Source organism: Lepus europaeus, chromosome 16 (assembly GCF_033115175.1).
Source record: "Lepus europaeus isolate LE1 chromosome 16, mLepTim1.pri, whole genome shotgun sequence".
NCBI lineage: Eukaryota > Metazoa > Chordata > Mammalia > Lagomorpha > Leporidae > Lepus > Lepus europaeus.
In genome coordinates, this window is record NC_084842.1 from 46814773 (window position 1) to 46834776 (window position 20004).

General features: G+C 40.2%; 1 protein-coding gene across 2 annotated transcripts in view; it reads left to right on the plus strand.

The window, feature by feature from the left end:
• Window positions 1-18383, plus strand: part of FZD3 (frizzled class receptor 3) — a 91508-nt gene extending 73125 nt beyond the window's left edge. For both annotated transcript variants that reach the window (XM_062213471.1, XM_062213470.1), the window contains exons 5-7: window positions 183-331; window positions 5328-5561; window positions 15768-18383. In XM_062213471.1, coding sequence (XP_062069455.1) covers window positions 183-331; window positions 5328-5561; window positions 15768-15981 — 597 coding nt within the window. In that variant the 3' untranslated portion in view covers window positions 15982-18383. The remainder of the gene's footprint in view (window positions 1-182; window positions 332-5327; window positions 5562-15767) is intronic.
• The last annotated feature ends 1621 nt before the right edge of the window (window positions 18384-20004 follow it).

Genomic DNA, 20004 nt, shown 5'->3' on the forward strand with positions numbered 1-20004 from the left:
CCTGGCTCCTGCCTTTGGATCGGCTCAGCTCTGGCTGTTGTGGCCATTTGGGAATGAACCAGCAGATGGAAGATCTCTGACTCTCCCTCTCTCTCTCTCCCTCTTTCAAATAAATAAATAAATATTTTATTTTTAAAAAGTTCTTTTTATATATTTAGATGTCTTTGTTTCCTTTCTTGTAGGTTACTCAAATGAGTCGTCCAGACCTGATTCTGTTTCTGATGAAATATCTGATGGCTCTCATAGTTGGTATTCCCTCCATTTTTTGGGTTGGAAGCAAAAAGACATGTTTTGAATGGGCCAGTTTTTTCCATGGTCGTCGGAAAAAAGAGTAAGTTGTAATTATCACAATATTCACAAACCTCACCTTTATGTAAATTTTTTATTACTTATGTTAAAACCTTATGTATCACTTATGTTGAATTTAGAGAAGTATTGACACAAGATTATAGCCTTGCCAGAAACTGCCAGTTACAGTTGATACAGTAGCCTGTCGTCATTAAAAACTAAAAACTTGGCCGGTGCCGTGGCTTAACAGGCTAATCCTCCGCCTTGCAGCGCCGGCATACCGGGTTCTAGTCCCGGTTGGGGCGCCAGATTCTATCCCGGTTGCCCCTCTTCCAGGCCAACTCTCTGCTATGGCCCGGGAAGGCAGTGGAGGATGGCCCAAGTCCTTGGGCCCTGCACCTGCATGGGAGACCAGGAGAAGCACCTGGCTCCTGGCTTCAGATCAGCGCAATGTGCTGGCCGCAGCGGCCATTGGAGGGTGAACCAACGGCAAAAAGGAAGACCTTTCTCTCTGTCTCTCTCTCTCACTATCCACTCTGCCTGTCAAAAAAAAAAAAAAAAAAAAACCAAAAAACCTAAAAACTTATTTTGAGAAAATAGGCAAGTACCACCAGGCATGAGGTCTGCTTCTGTAGTAATTCAGAATATTTGAAGGAGGACTAATCTTTATTTAAAAAAAAAAAAAAAAGTCCTAATCATAGTGCTGGTTTTGGCACATCTGGTTAAACTACTGCCACCTGAGACCCTGGCATCCCATATGCATGACAGTGGAGACCCACAGGGAATTCTTGGCTCCTGGGTTTGGACTGACCTGGCCATTTGGGGAGTGAACTAGTGGATGGAAGAGCTCTCTCTCTCTCTCGGTCTATCTCTCCCTTTCTCTATAACTGCCTTTCAATAAATAAATCTTTATAACAAAAATCATAATTCTAATTTTCTTAAAAATTTTTTTGAAAAGCAGAGACAGTGAGAGAAAGAAACACAGATAGGGACCTTCTATCTGCTGATTCACCCCCCCCCCACCCCCAGTGCCCACTGTAGCCAGGTCTGGGCTAGGCTGAAGCCAGGAGCCTAGAGCTCAGTCCAGGTCTACTATATACATGGGTGGCAGGGACTCCAGTACTTAAGACATCACCTGCTGCTTCCCAAAGTATGGAAGCTGGAATCTGCAGCAGAGCCAGGACTTGAATCTAGCCAGCTCCAGTATGGGACGTGGGCATCCCAAACAGTATCTTAACTGCTCTGCCAAATGCCTGAACTTTTCTTAAAATTAAAAACAAATTAATGTTTTTTATACATTCTTTCATAATCCTCCTGATATTGCTGCAAATGTTGGTGTGGATTCTCATTTGTGTTTTTACAAACCAGGAAACTAAGACAAATAGATGTTAAGTTCTTGGCCAAAGTCACACAGTTATTTAATGTTAAGAGTTAAACTTCCAGGGGCTGGCACTGTGGCACAGCAGGTTAAAGCCCCAGCCTGCAGCGCCAGTATCCCATATGGGCACCAGTTTGAGTCCTGGCTGCTCTTCTTCCGATCCAGCTCTCTGCTATGGCCTGGGAAGGCAGTGGAAGATGGCCCAAGCCCCTGCACCCTTGTGGGGGACCTGGAGGAAGCTCCTTACTCCTGGCTTCAGATCAGCTCAGCTCTGGCAGTCATTTGGAGAGTGAACCAGTGACTCTACCTCTGTACCTCTGTCTTTCAAATAAATAAAATAATTCTTTTTAAAAAAATGAAAAAAATAAGAGTTAAACTTCCAGGACTGGTGTTGTGGTGTAGTGGGTAAAGCTGCCTTCTGTGAGGCCAGCATCCCATATGGGTGCTGATTGATGGTTCTGCTACTCTGCTGCCAATCCAGCTTCCTGCTGATGTGACCAGGAAAGCAATAGAAAATGGCCCAAGTGCTTGGGCCATGAGGGAGACCCAAAAGAAACTCTGGGCTCCTGGCTTCAGTCTGGCCTGGCCCTGGCCATTGAGGCCTTTTACGGAGTGAACCAGTGAATGGAGGATCTCTCTCTGCATTTCCCTCCCTCTCTCTGTAACTCTGCCTTCCAAATAAATAAAATAAATCTTTTAAAAAAAGTTAAACTTCGATTTCTGATTGTTAATTGTTCTTCCAGTGTACCAAAAGTAATAAAGAAATGACCTGTTATTTTATTCGATATAGTAGATGCTAAAAGTTTTATAACCTGATTCCCTTTATTTTTTATCTAATTACAGCCTGGAGCTGTTGAAACAGTTAACCAAGAGTGGTAACAGGGTCAGCATCGTGGTGTAGTGGATAAAGCCGCCGCTTGCAGCACCAGCATCCCATATGGGCACTGGTTCGAGTCCCAGCTGCTTCACTTCCAATCCAGCTCCCTGCTAATGTGCGCTGGAAAGCAGCAGAGGATAACCCAAGTGCTTGGGCCCCTGCACCCACATGAAAGACCCAGAAGAAGCTCCTGCCTCCTAGCTTTAGATCGGTCCAGCTCTGGCAGTTTCTGCCATTTGGGGAGTGACCTAGTGGATGGAAGAGCTCTCTTTCTCTTTCTCTCTAACTCTGCCTTTCAAGTAAATTTAAAAAAAAATTTTTTTTAGAAAGAGTGGTAGTAATAGATACTCTCTTTAAAAAGATTTAATTTATTTGAAAGGCAGAATTACAGAGAGAAAGAGGGAGAGATAGAGGGAAAGAGGTCCTCCATCCATTGGTTCTCTTCCCAAATGGCCACAACAGTCAGGCCTGGGCCAAGCCAAAGCCAGGAGCCAGAGTTTCATCTGGGTCTCCCACATGGGTGCAGGGGCCAAGAAATTGGGCAGTCCTCACTGCCTTCCTAGTGGATTAGCAGGGAGCTGGATTGGAAGTGGAGTAGGGGGACACAAACTGGCACCCATATTGGATGCTGATGCTGCAGGTGGAGGCTTAACCCACTATGCCATAGCACAAGCCCTGATACTCTTTTTTTTTTTTCCACTGTTACCTTTTTTTTGTTTTTTTAAGATTTATTTATTTTTTGAGAGTCAGAGTTACCGACAGAGAGAGAGATCTTTCATCTGCTTGTTGACTCCCCAAGTGGCTGCAGTGGCCAGAGCTTGGCCAATCCAAAGCCAGGAGCCAGGAGCTTCTGCTGGGTCTCCCACGCAGGTACAGAGGCCCAAACACTTGGGCCATCTTCCACCACTTTCCCAGGCCATCAGCAGGGAGCTGGATCTGAAGTCGAGCAGCCAGGACTCGAACCGGAGGTTTAACCTTCTACTGCCACTGGCGGAGGCTTAACCTACTACACCACAGCACTGGCTCCCAAATACTATTATATTCCTGATTTTAATGGAAATATTTTGGTGGCTTCTCGTGTCCCTATTAGCATAATGCTGGTTTTTGAATTGAGATAGATACATTTTGTCTCTTCACAGACTATTCCTCATCTGTTTGTATATTATTATAGTTTTTAAAATCATGAATTTTCTTAAGAGCATCAAAGGAGACTGTATCTAAAAGGCCAAACAACTAATTCATTTTCCTCAGTCCTTCCACCTTACTACTAAAGACAACAGCGGCAATAATAAAATTTCTTTTGTAATTTGAGGACTTAGAATATACTTCCTCAGGTTCTTTATGAATATATGATCTGATCTTGTTTAAGTTTTTTTTTTTTTTTAAAGATTGATTTATTTATTTGAAAGGCAGAGTTAGAGAGATCTTCCATCCACTTGTTCACTCCCCAAATGGCCACAATGGCTGGAGCTGGGCCAATCTGAAGTCAGGAACCTGGAGCTTCTTTCAGGTCTCCCACGTGAATGCAGGGGCCCAAGGACTTGGGCCATCTTCTACTGCTTTCCCAGGCCATAGCAAAGAGCTGGATTAGAAGTGGAACAGCCAGGACTCAAACCAGTGCCCATATGGGATGCCAGTACACAAGCAGCAGCTTTACCTGCTACGCCATAGCACCAGCCCCTAAGAATTTTTTGTTTGTTGTTGTTGTTGTTGTTGTTTTAGGATTTATTTTTCATTTCTTTGAAAGGCAGAGTTACAGAGAAAGAGGGAGAGGGAGGGAGAGAGAGAGAGAGAGAGAGATCTTCCATTCGCTGGTTCACTCTCCAAATGGCCTCAACAGCCAGGGTTAAGCCAGGCCAAAACCAGGAGCCTCTGCCACATCTCCTACATGGGTGTAGGGGCCCAAGCATTTGGGCTGTCCTCTGCTGCTTTCTTATTAGCAGAGAGCTGGATTCAAAGTGGAATAGCTGGAACTCGAACCAGTGCTCATATGGGATGCCAGCACTGCTGGCACTGTGCCACAGCAGCAGCCCCAAGTGTTTTTTGTTTGTTTGTTTTAGTGAAATTAGATATCTAATTTTTATCTTTAGGAGAACAGGCATTTATCCTAGCAGTTAAGATTCCTGTGTCCCCTATCCAAGTACTTGGGTTTGATTCTTGACTCTGGCTCCTAACTCCAGCTTCCTTCCAGTGCAGAGCCTGGGAAGTAGAGAAGATGGTCTGAGTAATTGGGACTCCTCCACTCACATGGGAAACCTAGACTGTGTGCTCAGCTCCTGACTTCTGCCCAGCCCAGGCCCAGCCACTGGGGCATTTGAGTAGTAAATGAGCAAATACAGTTGTCTGTCTCTCAAATAAGTAAATAAAAATTTTTTTAAAAATTTAACTTTGATTCTCATGAGTCATATACTTACATAAAGTAAGACACTAATCTTACAGCCATTTAATTAGCTTTTATTAATTTAATTACTATTTTGTTCACTGTCATTATCATTATCATATCAACATCCACATGTGAAACAGTATAGTGACTTGCCACATATTTATTGATAAAGTTGGAATTAAAATCATGATTTCCTTCTTCTAACACAGGCCTCTATCATACCACTTTAGGAGACAGATTGATATGGATTTTTGTTATATTCTTTCAAGTGTTGACATTTTATATCAGTCCCAAATTCCTATTTTGGAGTCATTAATTCCAATAATAATATCAGTAGTGCACAGAAGCTTTGTTAATTGGACTACAGAATTGTACCTTAAACTTACTATTTTGTTGTCTAGGATAGTGAATGAGAGCCGACAGGTCCTCCAGGAACCTGATTTTGCTCAGTCACTCCTGAGGGATCCAAATACTCCTATAATAAGAAAATCAAGAGGAACTTCGACTCAAGGAACATCCACACATGCTTCTTCAACTCAGTTGGCTATGGTGGATGATCAGAGAAGCAAAGCAGGGAGTGTCCACAGCAAAGTGAGCAGCTACCATGGCAGCCTCCACAGATCACGTGATGGCAGGTAAGTTTTGTTAGTAACTTAAGTTTTTTTTTTTTTTTTTTTTAAGATTTATTTATTTATTTGAAAGTCAGAGTTACACAGAGAAAGAAGGAGAGGCAAAGAGAGACAGAGGTCTTCCATTTGCTGGTTCACTCCCCAATTGGCCTCAATGGACAGAGCTGTGCTGATCTGAAGCCAAGAGCCTGTCTCCCACATGGGTGCAGGGGCCTAAGCACTTGGGCCATCTTCTACTGCTTTCCCAGGCCATAGCAAAGAGCTGGATGGGAAGTGGAGCATCCGGGTCTCGAACCGGCGCCCATATGGGATGCTGGCACTGCCGGCGGCAGCTTTACTCATTACACTACAGCGCCAGCCCCAGTAACTTAAGTTTATTTCAGATGCTGAATTGTTATTATGCTTTAAAAATATGAGAACCAATTCTGAAATAGAAATTAAACATTATGAAGCCTTTTAAACTTTGCTAGGTAGAATTGTCCAGATTATAGTCAGACCCAAGCCAGTTAGAGGAGTTTAGAATTTAGACTTCATGCAGTAAGTAATACAGAGCATTGGAGGGGATTGCACAGGGAGAAGACAGCATGAATGTCATTATTTAGTAAGATTAATGTAGCAAACAGTTATGTAATATCTACTGTGACTGGGCTAGGCTCTTGGAACACAAAGATGATTTAGGTTTTATCTTTGCTATATTTTTAAGATGTGTTTATTTATTTGAAAGGCAGAGTTACAGAGAGGCAGAGGCAAAGGCGGGGGTGGGGGTTGGGGGGAGAGTCTTCCACTCACTGGTTCACTCCCCAAATGGCTGCAACAGCTGGAGCTGGGCTGATCTGAAGCCAGGAACCTGGAGCTTCTTCCGAGTCTCCCACGTGGGTGCAGGGGCCCAAGGACTTAGGCCGTCTTCCACTGCTTTCCCAGGCCATAGCAGAGAGCTGGATCAGAAGTGGAGCAGCTGGGACTCAAACCAGAGCCCATATAGGATGTCGGCATGGCAAGCTGCAGCTTTACCTGCTACTCCACAGAGCCAGACCCTTGATATTTGCTCTTAATAAGCTCACAGTCTACACTATCTATTAAAGAATATAGTATTATGGATAAAAACATGGGTATAGGGGTCAGTGCTTTGGCCTAGCTAGTTAAGCCACCACTGTCCTTCTATATGGGCACTGATTTGATTCCTGGCTGATCCACTTCTGATCTAGCTCCTTGCTAATGCGCCCAGGAAAGCAATGGGAAAAAATGGCCCAAATACCTGGGCCCCTGCACCAGTGTTGGAGACCCTAGCTTCCGTCTGGCACAGCTCTGACCATTATAGCCATTTGGGGATGGAAGATCTCTCTCTCTCTCTCTCCTTTTCTTTCTATAACTCTGCCTTAAGTATAGAATGATGAGCCTCAGCTTCATCATCTATAAAGTACAAATAATAACAGAACTTACTCTTTAGTAACATTGTAAAAATTAAATCAGATGGGGCCAGCATTGTGGCACAGCAGGTTAAGCTGTCAGCTGTGACACCGGCATCTCATAGGAGTGTTGGTTTGAATCCCAGCTGCTCCACTTCTCCTCTAGCTCCCTGCTAATGCATGTTGGGAGAGCAGCAGAAAATGTACTTGGACCCCTGCCATCCACATGGGAGACCTGAAAGGAGCTCCATGTTCCTGGCTTCAGCCTGGTCTAGCCCCGGCCACTGCAGCTATTTGGGGAGTGAACGATGGATGGAAGATCTGTCTCTCCCTCTCTCTGTAACTGCCTTTCAAATAAATAAGTAAATCTTAAAAAAACAAAACCAAACAAAAAAAAAACAACTAATTCAGATAACATACCTAATTACTTGAGATAGTACCTATCTCAGTAAGTGCCTGATATTATCTTCTATTTTTAGTTGTAAGTGAACAATCAAAGCAAATGTAAGCACAATGGCATAATTCAAAAGTTGATAAACTTCTTCTATGAAGAGTCAGATTTTAGGCTTTATTAGTGACATGGTCTATGTTGCAACTATTCAGTTCTCTATTACACCATGAAAGCAGTTAAGAGAGTATGTAGTCAAGTGGAAATGCCTGTGTTGCAATAAAACTTCATTTACGAAAACAGGAGCAGGGCCAGATTTGTCCATCAGACCATGTTTGCCATCCCTTGTTTACTAGGTAGAGTAGTAGCAAGGTAGAGGGAGTGATTAATTCTGGTGTTGGTGGAGGTTGGTGTTTCAGTAAAGCTTCACAGAGAGAAAATCTGACTCTGGGTGTCTTTTTAAATTTGAGAATTCAGACACTATAATAAGAAACTGCCTAGGAGTTTTGCAGTTGAGAAATGGTAAAATCTTACAGGACAGTAATGGCATTGAAAGAGAGGAAGAGTTGACTTGAAAGATATTTAAAAGAAATGATAGGAGCAACTAGAAAAAAATGCAACAAAAGATTTTTTTCTTCTAGATTTTGGAAACTGAAAGAATGAAAATTCTGATACTTAAAATCAGGAACATTCTATTTATTTTAAAATATCTTTGTTTCTACAGCTGTTTTGTAACCTACCAGTCTCAGTCTGCTCTCTCTCTCATTTTTCTCCTTGTTTCCTGGTGTGAAATATGATTTCTATATTTTCTTTTCTTTTTCTTTCTTTTTTTTTTTTTTTTTGACAGGCAGAGTTAGAGAGAGAGAGAGACAGAGAGAAAGGTCTTCCTTCCATTGGTTCACCCCCCAAATGGCCGCCACGGCCGGCACTGCGCCAATCTGAAGCCAGGAGCCAGGTGCTTCCTCCTGGTCTCCCATGCAGGTGCAGGGCCAAAGCACTTGGGCCATCCTCCACTGCCTTCCTGGGCCATAGCAGAGAGCTGGACAGGAAGAGGAGCAACCGGGACTAGAACCTGGTGCCCGTATGGGATGCCGGCACTGCAGGCAGAGGATTAGCCAAGTGAGCCACGGCACCGGCCCCTGTATATTTTCCTTTTTTTGACCTGCTGTTTTTTTTCTCTCTATTTGCTTTCTTTTGCCTTCTATCTTGGTCATTCACCTTCATTTAAAAGGCAGCAATCTTTCTTAGATAGGTAGTATCTATTTCTTTTTCTTTTCCTTGCCAGATTTTTGAAATTAGTATTTTAATATTTCCTATGTACCTATGTGGTACTTCATCCCATGTAGATCTACTTTTTTTCTCCTCCTTATCTATCTGAACTGTACATTCTAAATCACTAGTGGCCTCCTTTTAATCACATTGAGATATCCTTTTTCCTTCTTGCCTTCATTCTTCCCACTTTGCACTTCTACATGAGAGCATTCTTCTAAGTGCTAGGGGTACAGACGTGGAAGACAGAAAAGTAAACAATTATAATACATTCTAAGAGGTATAATAAAAATATGAACAGGGTACTTTGGAATTCCAAAAAGTAATATCACATAACTCACATGGAAGGTTAGAGAAAACTTCATGAAAGAGATGACACTTCTACTTTGAATTGGATTCAGAAGAAACAGTTGGGAATTTAAGATACAGAAATGGCCTATGCAGAGGCAAGGAGGACAGGCAGAAGGTTATGTACCTGGGTATGGCTACAGCATAATAGATCTGGGCAATTTTAGGACATGAAATCAGGCTGAGGGGTTTGGGATTTTCCCTGAAAGCAGTAAGAAACTAGTGCAAGATTTTGGGCATTGGGGGTTGGGTAAAAGCAGATTTGTATTTTAGAAAAATCACTTGGCAATAGCATAGGAAGGGAGATTGTAAGACCTGTTAGGAAGTTTCTAGAGTAATTTAGAAGTCCTAACTTAAGGTACTGATAAGGAGGGAGAGAATCAGGGAATCTTTCAGAATATATTTTATTAATTAATAAAAAGTATTTTATTTTATTACAAAATTTAAAATTACTGTTTTTTATGAACTATCAACACTGACATTTGATATTATTGGTCTTGTAGTTTTCAGTGATTAATGAGCAGTTACTTATAGTGCACCTCCTATGTATGTGGCATTCTGTGTATAAGAAAATATATACAAGAACAATGAAGTATAATTCTGTATTCTAGGAGCATATAACCTTATAGTAAAGACAGGTCATATACATATGAACCAATTCAGTATCCTGCTGCAGGCTGGGATATGATTAGATCTGTGAGTGTTAGGATAGATGTTGTAGAATTTCAGGAAAGAGAAATATCAGATTGGTCCATAAAAATCTTAAATAAGATAAATAGGCTAAATGAACAATAAAAAATATACTCGGGTTGAGTGGAGAATTTCTGAGTGCAGCTAAAGGCTGGAGATTTCAACCACTTTAATCTGAGTGTAACTGGAACTTAGATAAAGTTTATAAGCATCTGTATAAGATGATTGGTCATTAAAATTGTGAGAGAGAGTCTCTTGAATCACAATTTTTTTTTAAGATTTTATTTATTTACATGAAAGGTAGAGTTACAGAGAGGGAGAGACAGAAAGATCTTCCATCTGCTGATTCACTCCCCAAATGGCCACAACTGCCAGAGTTGAGCTGATCAGGAACCAGGAGCTTCTTCCAGGTCTGCCATGCAGGTGCAGGGGCCCAAGCACTTGGACCATCTTCCACTGCTTTCTCAAGCCATCAGCAGAGAGCTGGATTGGAAGAGGAACAGCCGGGACACGAACCAGTGTCCATATGGGATTCTGGCGCAAGTAGGGGCTTAACCTACTATACCACAGCACCAGCCCCAAATCACAATTTTTAAAAAAGAATAGATAAAAACTATGCCAGCACTGTGGCATAGTGAATTAAGCTGCCGTCTACAGCACCAGCATCTCATATGGGTTCCACTTCCAATCCAGCTCCCTGCTAATTCACTTAGGAAAGCAGCAGAAGATGGCCCAAGTACTTGGGCCCCTGCACCCACGTGAGAGACCAGATAAGCTCCTCATTCCTGGCTTTGGCCTGGCCCAGCCCTGGCTGTTACAGCCATTTGGAGAGGGAAGCAGAGGATGGAAGATCTCTTTATCTTGCTCGCTCTCTCTCTCTCTGTAACTCTGCCTTTCAAATAAATAAAATAAATCTTTAAAAAAAAAAAAAAGATAATACTGGAAGAACAATGGCCTTGTGATCCAGCAAAAGTGCTTATAGGTATATGAGTCTATAAAAAGTATATTGTCATGAAAACCAGAGAACAGGTTATGACGTCCTATGATGGCTTTTTTTTTTAACCTTTCTGCCTGATCAAATCATACCCATTAACAGGGATGGGGAATGTCCAGCCTACAGGCCATATTAAGTCCCATGAAATCATTTGGTCTGGCCCAATGGCAGGTGGCACTTGGAATTCAATAAATCTATGGCAGGCTAATTTTTAAGTTGATAATTTTGTATGGTTCACAAATGATATTGTCAATACCCAATTGGCTCTTGGCAGAAAAAAGGTCCCCTACCCTTACTTTAAAGTTGTGTAATTTCAAGGCCAGCGCTGTGGCACAGCGGGTTAACGCCCTGGCCTGATGCGCTGGCATCCCATATGGGTGCTGATTCTAGTCCTGGCTGCTCCTCTTCTGATCTAGCTCTCTGCTATGGCCTGGGAAAGCAATAGAAGATGGCCCAAGTCATTGGGCCCCTGAACCCATGTGAGAGACTGTGGGAGACCCGGAAAAAGCTCCTGGCTACTGGCTTCGGGTCGGCACAGCTCCGGCCACTGCGGCCAATTGGGGAGTGAACCAGCAGATGAAGACCTCTCTTTCTCTCTGCCTCTCTTCTCTCTGTGTAACTCTCTGACTTTCGAATAAATAAATAAAATCTTAAAAAAAAAAAAAAGAAAAAGAAAAAATACTTTAAAAAAAAAAAACAAAAAAAGTTGTGTAATTCCAATTTCCGTGGCAGTTAACTTTATCATTTTTTAAGAATTATTTATTTGAAAGGCAGAGTTACAAAGAGAGAAAGAGAGAATCTTCCATCTGCTGATTCATTCCCCAAATGGCTGCAACGGCCAGGGCTGGGTCAGGAGCCAGGAGCATCCTCCTGGTCTCCCACGTGGGTTCAGGGTCCCAAGCACCTGTGCCGTCTTCTACTGCTTTTCCAGGCCATTAGCAGAGAGCTGGATGGGAAGAGGAGCAGCCAGGACAAGAACTGGCCCACATGGAATGCCAGCACTGCCAACAGCAGCTAACCTGCTGCAACACAGCACCAGACCCAAGTTGTAATCTATTTTCAACATAGTTGTTTTTCCTCAGTTAAGCGTACAGCTTCTGGAGAATGAGAAAGAGGAGGTATAAATATCTGTATTCCTCCAAGGTATCTAGCACAGAGCCAGATGAATCAGCCCATCAGCTAAATAATGAATTGAGAAATAATGTGGATACCTCCCAGAAATTCAGGGCCCAGACTGCTAAAGGTATTCTGTAATATGGGGTATGAAGACGTATTCTGTAGGACTCTGTCATACCATAACTTTAGGGAAGAAGTGAGTGATTCTAAGACCACATTGAATCAAGACATCTGAACAAGAATTTCGTAATTCCAAAAGCCATATTATGAAGATTTATTGTGCTTTAATCAGTTTTTTACTTTGTGTGTGGACACTATCTTTTGGCCATCCTCTCATCAACTTGTGGTATCTTAGCTGTGGGATCACACACATACCCAATACTAACTTTGGTTCAGACTCCTTGATAGGTTATTATTGATCTCTGTGCTATGTAAGGTAAAATAGGCTTAGGTAAATACACCCACACATATATCAACTTCAAAGAATAAGTAATTGCTAGTTAGATGAGAGGGTGGGTACAAAAGGAAGTGAATTAGTAGGTTGGTAGAAATTTGGGAGTGAGTGATTAGGTTAGTAACTAGGTGACCTGCCAATGGAAAGCTTGAGAATGAATAATGAGATACTAGTGACATGATAGCTAATTATTTAGATTAATGGTAGCGAATACAAATAGTATGAAGAATCTAAAAGAATAAATAATCTTCATGTTTTTCTCATTTTGATTTTGGAATGCATGTTATCTTTTTCTAACAGTAGTAGCAAATTTAACTATCCTAATTATTTTACCTAAGTTTACATTAAAATTAATGTACATTTTCATATTGTATATTAGAATCAGTGGTCATAGAGGTTTTAATGTCAAGAGAAATAAATTGGTAATTTGTACATATAATTGAGATTAAGCAATGTAGTTAAATTTATTTTTCTATATAATTATTAATTCCTAATTATCCATGGTCAGGTTGTTCATATTTTGGAATTTTTATAGCCATATTTGTCACTTAAATAATTAGATGTAACTATTTAGTGTGGTAATTTTTGTGAAAAATGTATTCTTGAAGTCTTGCTTTTAACTATTTTAGAAAATATCCGATGCTTTTTTTTTTCTTTTTTTTTTTTTTGACAGGCAGAGTGGACAGTGAGAGAGAGAGACAGAGAGAAAGGTCTTCCTTTTGCCGTTGGTTCACCCTCCAATGGCCGCCGCGGCTGGCGCGCTGCGGCCGGCGCACCGCGCTGATCCGATGGCAGGAGCCAGGTGCTTCTCCTGGTCTCCCATGGGGTGCAGGGCCCAAGCACTTGGGCCATCCTCCACTGTACTTCGGGCCACAGCAGAGAGCTGGACTGGAAGAGGGGCAACCAGGACAGAATCCGGCATGAGACCGGGACTAGGACCTGGTGTGCTGGCGCCGCAGGCAGAGGATTAGCCTATTGAGCCACGGCGCCAGCCAAAATGTCTTTTAATAAATAATAATTACTCTTTTACCCATTAACATGAGAATTTTTGTCAATCTTAAATTTTCTTTTGTTTTACTCAAACTGAAAACAAGACATTTTCAAAAATAATTTTTTAAAGATTTATTTTATTTGAAAATCAGAGTTACACAGAGAGAGAAGGACAGGCAGAGAGAGAGAGAGAGAGAGAGGTCTTCTATCCTCTGGCTCACTCCCCAGTTGGCTGCAACAGCTGGAGCTGTGCTGATCCAGAGCTAGGAACCAGGATCTTCCTCCGGGTCTCCCAAGTGGGTGCAGGGGCCCAAGGACTTGGGCCATCCTCTACTGCTTTCCCAGGCCATGACAGAAAGCTGGATCAGAAGTTGGAGTAGCCAGGACTTGAACCAGCACCCATATGGTATGCCGGCACTGCAGGCAGTGGCTTTACTGGCTATGCCACAGCGTTGGTCCCTTATTTATTTATTTTGAAATAGTTACACAGAAAAGGAGAGGCAGAGAGAGAGAGAGAAGTTTTACATCTGCTGGTTCACTCCGCATTTGGCCGCAATGGCCGGAGGTGTGCCCATATGAAGCCAGGAGCCAGGAGCTTCTTCGGGTCTCCCAAGCGGGTGCAGGGGCCCAAGGACTTGGGCCATCTTGTACTGCTTTCCCAGGCCATAGCTGAGAGCTGGATTAGAAGTGGGTCAGCCGGGACTTCAACCAGCACCCATAAGGGATGCCTGCACTGTAGGCGGTGGCTTTACCCACTATGCCACAGCGCTGGCCCCTAGAATAATTTTCAAAGGTCATATAAATTTGTAAACTCTGAGACCTAATGAAAATATTTGACAAGCACATCTATGAAATTAAGTCACCTCAGCAGTATATAAATCTTTGAGGTCTTTAAATTTTGGGGTCAGCGCTGTGGTGTAGTAGGTTAAGCCTCCGCTTGCAGCGCCGGTATCCCATAAGGGCCCTTGTTCATGTCCCAGCTGCTCCTCTTCCAATCCAGCTCTTTGCTAATGGCCTGGGAAAGCAGTGGAAGATGGCCCAAGTGCCTGGGCTCCTGCATCCACATGGAAGATTCAGAAGCAGCTCCTGGCCCCAGGCTTCAGATCAGCCCATTTCTGGCCCTTGCGACCATTTGGTCAGTGAACCAGTGGATGGAAGATCTCTCAGTTTCTCCTTTATTCTGTCTATAACTCTGCCTCTCAAATAAATAAATCTTTTTTTAAAAAATATTAAAATTTTATAAATGATCACACTGAGTATTGAAATTTATTCGGATTACCATGATGGAATGGCAGATGGATGCTTTTTGACAGGCAGTGGATCTTCAGCTGGTTGTGACTTGGTTTTTGATGGCTATTAAAAATCCTGCTATATTTATTTTTAGGAACATTACTTAAAACTTAGTATGTCAATGTTACACTAAGTTTCCTTTGAGCTTATTATCCTAAATTAAATAATTTTTATAGAAGGGTATATATACAAGAGTATGAACAAAAAGTATCTTAGACAAATATTTCTTGAGGCACTAGAAATTAAAAGATAAATAAAGTATGATTGTTATCCTGAAAGAGCTCACTATAAAGGCAGAAAGACTGATGAACAGCACACTAGCATTATAGGGTAAGGACTGATTTTTAAAAAGTAACTGGTTTTCATGACTGGCAGCCTGGAGCTAGTGACCTCTCATTCCTCCTGTCTAAGGATTTTTTGTAGCTATCCTTTTTTGTAGCTATGCCTCTGATGGGGCTCAAAGAGTCAGGATTGCAATAAAAGGAAATTTAACAGCTCCCTCTGCTCCCTTTCAAGGTAAGTCCAGTGATAGGGGAGACTACTTGCAATAAGCAGTTGCCCCGCTAACTAAAGTGAGTTTTGGGCTAGGGCTACAGAGAGTGCTTCAGCAGTAATATTCATACAGAATACACAGTGTTATGGATATAACTTCCAAGTATAAGTAGCTTCTATGAAAAAGACATATTCACAGCCTCAAGTCCTAATGAAAGCTAATTAAGATTTGCAGGTAGTTAATTCAGCTGTTAACTGACTATCTGGAAAGAAGCTGTCAGCACACACTGTCATTGTTGTTTGCCAATTCATTCACTTACTCTCAAGATTAATTTTTTATCTGATTTCATGTTTCCTCTTCCTAGTTTTCTAGTAAAGTTTGCATTTGCTCTACTACTGACCATAACCAATCATGTAGACTCTAAGGACCAACATCACATTTCTTCTGTTACTGTTCCTCCTCTCCCTGAAAGTTACTTGAAACTTACTTGAATGAAGGAAGTCTCCATACTTAGAGTAGCTGCAGAACGGTCCCTGTTATTTTACCTTAACATTTGTCCTTTCACAGGGAATAGGACCTGAGTGGATCATCTCCTGTTTTTGTTAGCCATGTCAGTAATTCTACAGCATTAATAAAATCGATCTAAGTAATCAAGTTACTTTCTCATTATTCGTTTCCTAATCATTTCATTTAATAAGACATCTTCATGAAAAGTACGAGTGTCATTTTCTAGTATGTTCTGTTACCAACTCAAAATAAACTCTCCTGTATTAGGTACACTCCCTGCAGTTACAGAGGAATGGAGGAGAGACTACCTCATGGCAGCATGTCACGGCTAACGGATCACTCCAGGCACAGTAGTTCTCATCGGCTCAATGAACAGTCACGACACAGCAGCATCAGAGACCTCAGTAACAATCCCATGACTCACATCACACATGGCACCAGCATGAATCGAGTGATTGAAGAAGATGGAACTAGTGCTTAATTTGTTTTGTCTAAGGTAGAAACTCGTGCTATTAAAAAGCAGATTTTATTCTTTGCCTTTGCATGACTGACTGCTGAAACTCAGTTATTGTGATTTCAGTCAGGTGCAGATTGTGTCCATTGGAAAGGTAAATTTTGCTTTTTATATTGCATCAAACTTCAAACATCAAGGCCTCCAAAACACTTAGAATTATATAATCTCAAAAGTAATTCTTTCTAGGTTGTGAAGAGATAATAATTTGTCTGGTAAGCATTTTTATAAACCCACTTATTTTATATTTAGAAAAATCCCAAATGTGTGGTAACTGCTTTGTAGTGAACTTTCATATAATATGAACTAGTTGTGAGATAACATTCTGGTAGCTCTGTTAATAAAACAAAATTTCAGAATTGATGAAATTTTCTATGCAAGGCTTATTTCTCAGATGAATAGTAGGACTTTGTAGTTTTATTTCCAGTAAGTGAAAAAAAAACTTTTTAAACTGTAGGAGACTTTGATAAATCAGCAAGTGTATTTTAGCTAATAGAATGTAAGTGCAACAGAAGAATCTGACTAGTCTGCGGAAGGTTATATCAAAATTCTATCAAAATAATCTTTACCCAGAGATATTCAGGATTTTAATTAGCAATGGAATAAAAGCAGAGGTGGGCATTTCCCCCCTATTATTGTGTTGTTTTTATTACATTTGTAAATATTGCTTTTACTGGCTGTATTTTTATAACTTAACCCATATGCATGGTATAAAAATTTTTATTTGTAACCATTTCTTCTCATGTAATAGTATTGATTCATAGAAAACTTCATCTGCCCTGTGGAGGCATCTATTGAGATAAGCATCACACATTGTAAGGCTTTTTGTGGTAACTACAATTACAAAATGTTTTTTCTGTATTCATTGTTGTATTTTTCTACAGTGAATTGTGACCTTGCCCAAACCACTAGACCTTGGTAGCCAGGCCCCCCTCCATAGTGAGTTGATTGTCTGCACTTGCACTGTCTCAGTAGCCAATAGACTACAGCTTTTGTCCCACATTCTTATTTTCAGTTTCTGGATCATTCTTGTTTTAGTTGAAATATACGTATAATCTAAGTCCAAAGTGATGATTAATTTGGTATTTGAAAATCATGTAGCTAAATGGAGCATGGTTAATCTCGCTATGAATATCTTTTCATCTTAAAAAATCAAGTCAGAAATGTTTAATATTTTATCTTGTAATGTTTAAGTGATTTACATATGAACTGTGAACTTTATAAGGTACAAAAGTAATCAAAGGGAAAGAAAAAGTGTGGCAAATGCTAGATGTGTTATGTAAAAAGGTGTATTTAAACAAGTGGTCCTCAACCCTGACCACAGGTAAGAATCATTTGGAGAATTTCTCAGGCCCAACACTTTCCACTGCTCACTTGATAATTACTAGTTTTTTGTTCTAAGACTTTCCAGGTGATTTTAATCTGCGGCCAGGCTTGAAACCAATTGTTTTAAATTAACTTGCCCCTGATGATCTGATGGTATCACCTTATATCACATGAAGATCTAGCTAGATTCAATTTTATGCTTTTGTATCATTGCCTAATATACAATTGTTTTCCATTTTATTGTCCATTATAAAATGCAGGATTCTGGGCTCAACTCCTAGAGATTCTTAACTCAAAGGTGGTATGATGTTAAAAACCTGTAGTTGTAAAAATACCACAGGTGATTCTTGTGCAAGTAATCCAAGAATCACACTTTGAAAAATAGTGTAGACTCTAGAGGCCTGGTTATGCTGGATGCAAGTTTTTGACCTTTAACAAATCAGTCTCTCTGAGCTTTTGTTCCCTTGTTTGTAAATGAGGATAAATGATTAAAAACCTTCTCTGCCTACCTCAAAAAGTTGTCAAATCAAGATCAAATGAAAAAAATCACGTGAAAGCTGTTTGAAAATGGTAATCTGGCTGGCGCCGCGGCTCACTAGGCTAATCCTCCACCTGCGGTGCCGGCACCCCGGGTTCTCGCCCCGGTTGGGGCCCCGGATTCTGTCCCCGGTTGCTCCTCTTCCAGTCCAGCTCTCTGCTGAGGCCCGTGAGTGCAGTGGAGGATGGCCCAAGTGCTTGGGCCCTGCCTGTCAAAAAAAAAAAAGAAAAGAAAAAAGAAATAAAATGGTAAATCCCTTATGAAATATAAGGAATTAAGAATATTGAGGATTTATTTGAGGACTACTGTAATATTTCTTGATACGTGTTTACCTTATGTGTACTTTCTCTCTCACCCTTTAAAACAAAAAAGATGGTGAAAAACAAGCTTTCATCAGGCAAGAGTTTTTTCTGACAGTAATTTGTTTGCATTTCATGTTTCTTTCAAAGCACATGCTCATTTATCTTATTATGAGTTATTATTAATTCTTTAAAATATATTTAAACATTTGGCCCAAAGTGTTTTTTCCTCTGTCTTCATTGTCTTTCTCCTTGGATCTGGAGTTCGCATTCAAGACAAGCAAGATCTGAATTCCCTCATAGCTGATAATTAGTAAACCTTTTCTATGAAGGCCAAATTTATAACATAACAAGTAATTTATATATAAATCAATAATTCATGAAGCTTTTGTCTGAGAATCCCTTCTGAGAACAGCATGAGAGAACCAAAACAAACATTCACAAACAAAAATAAAAAGTTAAAATAAAAGGTGCCAGTTTGAGCTCAAAGATGCTGCCATCCATTGCCATCTGCATTAGATTAGCAACTGCCAAAGTGTTGATTTTCTTGTACAAGTGGGCCAAGTATAGACAGTTAAGTGAACATTGCTGTGAAAATCTTAACTTTGTGCTTCCAGACTTTTATATATTTATTTGTATCTTCTCTATTAGACTAATTGTTTATGTGTGAATGACTGTATTGACCTTTGGGTTATTTTCAGGAACTATCTATATTTTGCTCCACAAAATTTAATTGATAGTGTTGATCCATTGATTTCAGTAACAGAATTTAGTTTGAATCATGTTATTTATCAAACTAGTGCTCCAAATTGAAAATGTTTCCTTTTTGAAGAGACCATTGAAGAACTACAGCTAAAGCCTAAAGTGGCTTAAACTTACTTGAATAAGTCTGGACAGACTTTCTCACCATGTGTTTAATTTGTGTTGTGACTGGCATATGCTAATGTTTAGTGTTTTATTTGTTCAGTTGACAACTGAGATAATAATAGTTCTCTCTAAAATGTTTTCATATTATCAAAAAGTTTTGAAAAATACTTTTATTTTGACAGTATTACTATAGTTATTAGGCAAAAGACGCAAGATAATATAAAGCTCAAAACAAGAGTTTCAAGGAACAGTTGATTAATAACTCAGCAACAACACAGGGCTGAGTACCTAGCAAGGTTTTCAATAAATACTTAAATTAATGAACAACTCATGTCACACAACTTACTTTTACAATAGTAGTGAGTCTTACTTCAAAAAAATTTGGAAGATCTTAATATAAAGCTAAGTGAAATGAATAAGAAATAGATAAGTTATACTGAATGAAGCTTGTTTCTCTTAGAGTAACATTCTATGTTACTGTTTTAATTAAAAAGATATACATACAAATATGCACCAAAACCTTTTTAATTATTTAAAAAGGTAAACATTGATTTTTAGAAGTGAGTAATCAATTCTCATGCTAAATTAGATATCTGTGTACCACTTGGGTGAATGGTATTCAGGCAGGCTTTCCTTTTCTATTGCTTAACAGTAGATTTATAACAATTCTAAGAATCTTTTCAAATTAGAAAAATCTACTACATTTTAACCTACCTCATAGTTTCTTCCTGATGATGCTGGAAATAACTGAGACTGTACCTTTCTTCATTTAGGTTCTATGCCCATGAAGTAAAAGGAAGAACTTAAGGTTTTGTTTTATGTTTTTGTTTTTGATAAGTGAGTGCATCACTGGCTAGAGCTTAAAAAATCATTAGTACACCAAAATTTTGTTTTGATTATATTTATATTGTGTTTTGACACATCAAAGGTACATTTATATATTATATTTGGATGACTTGTGTT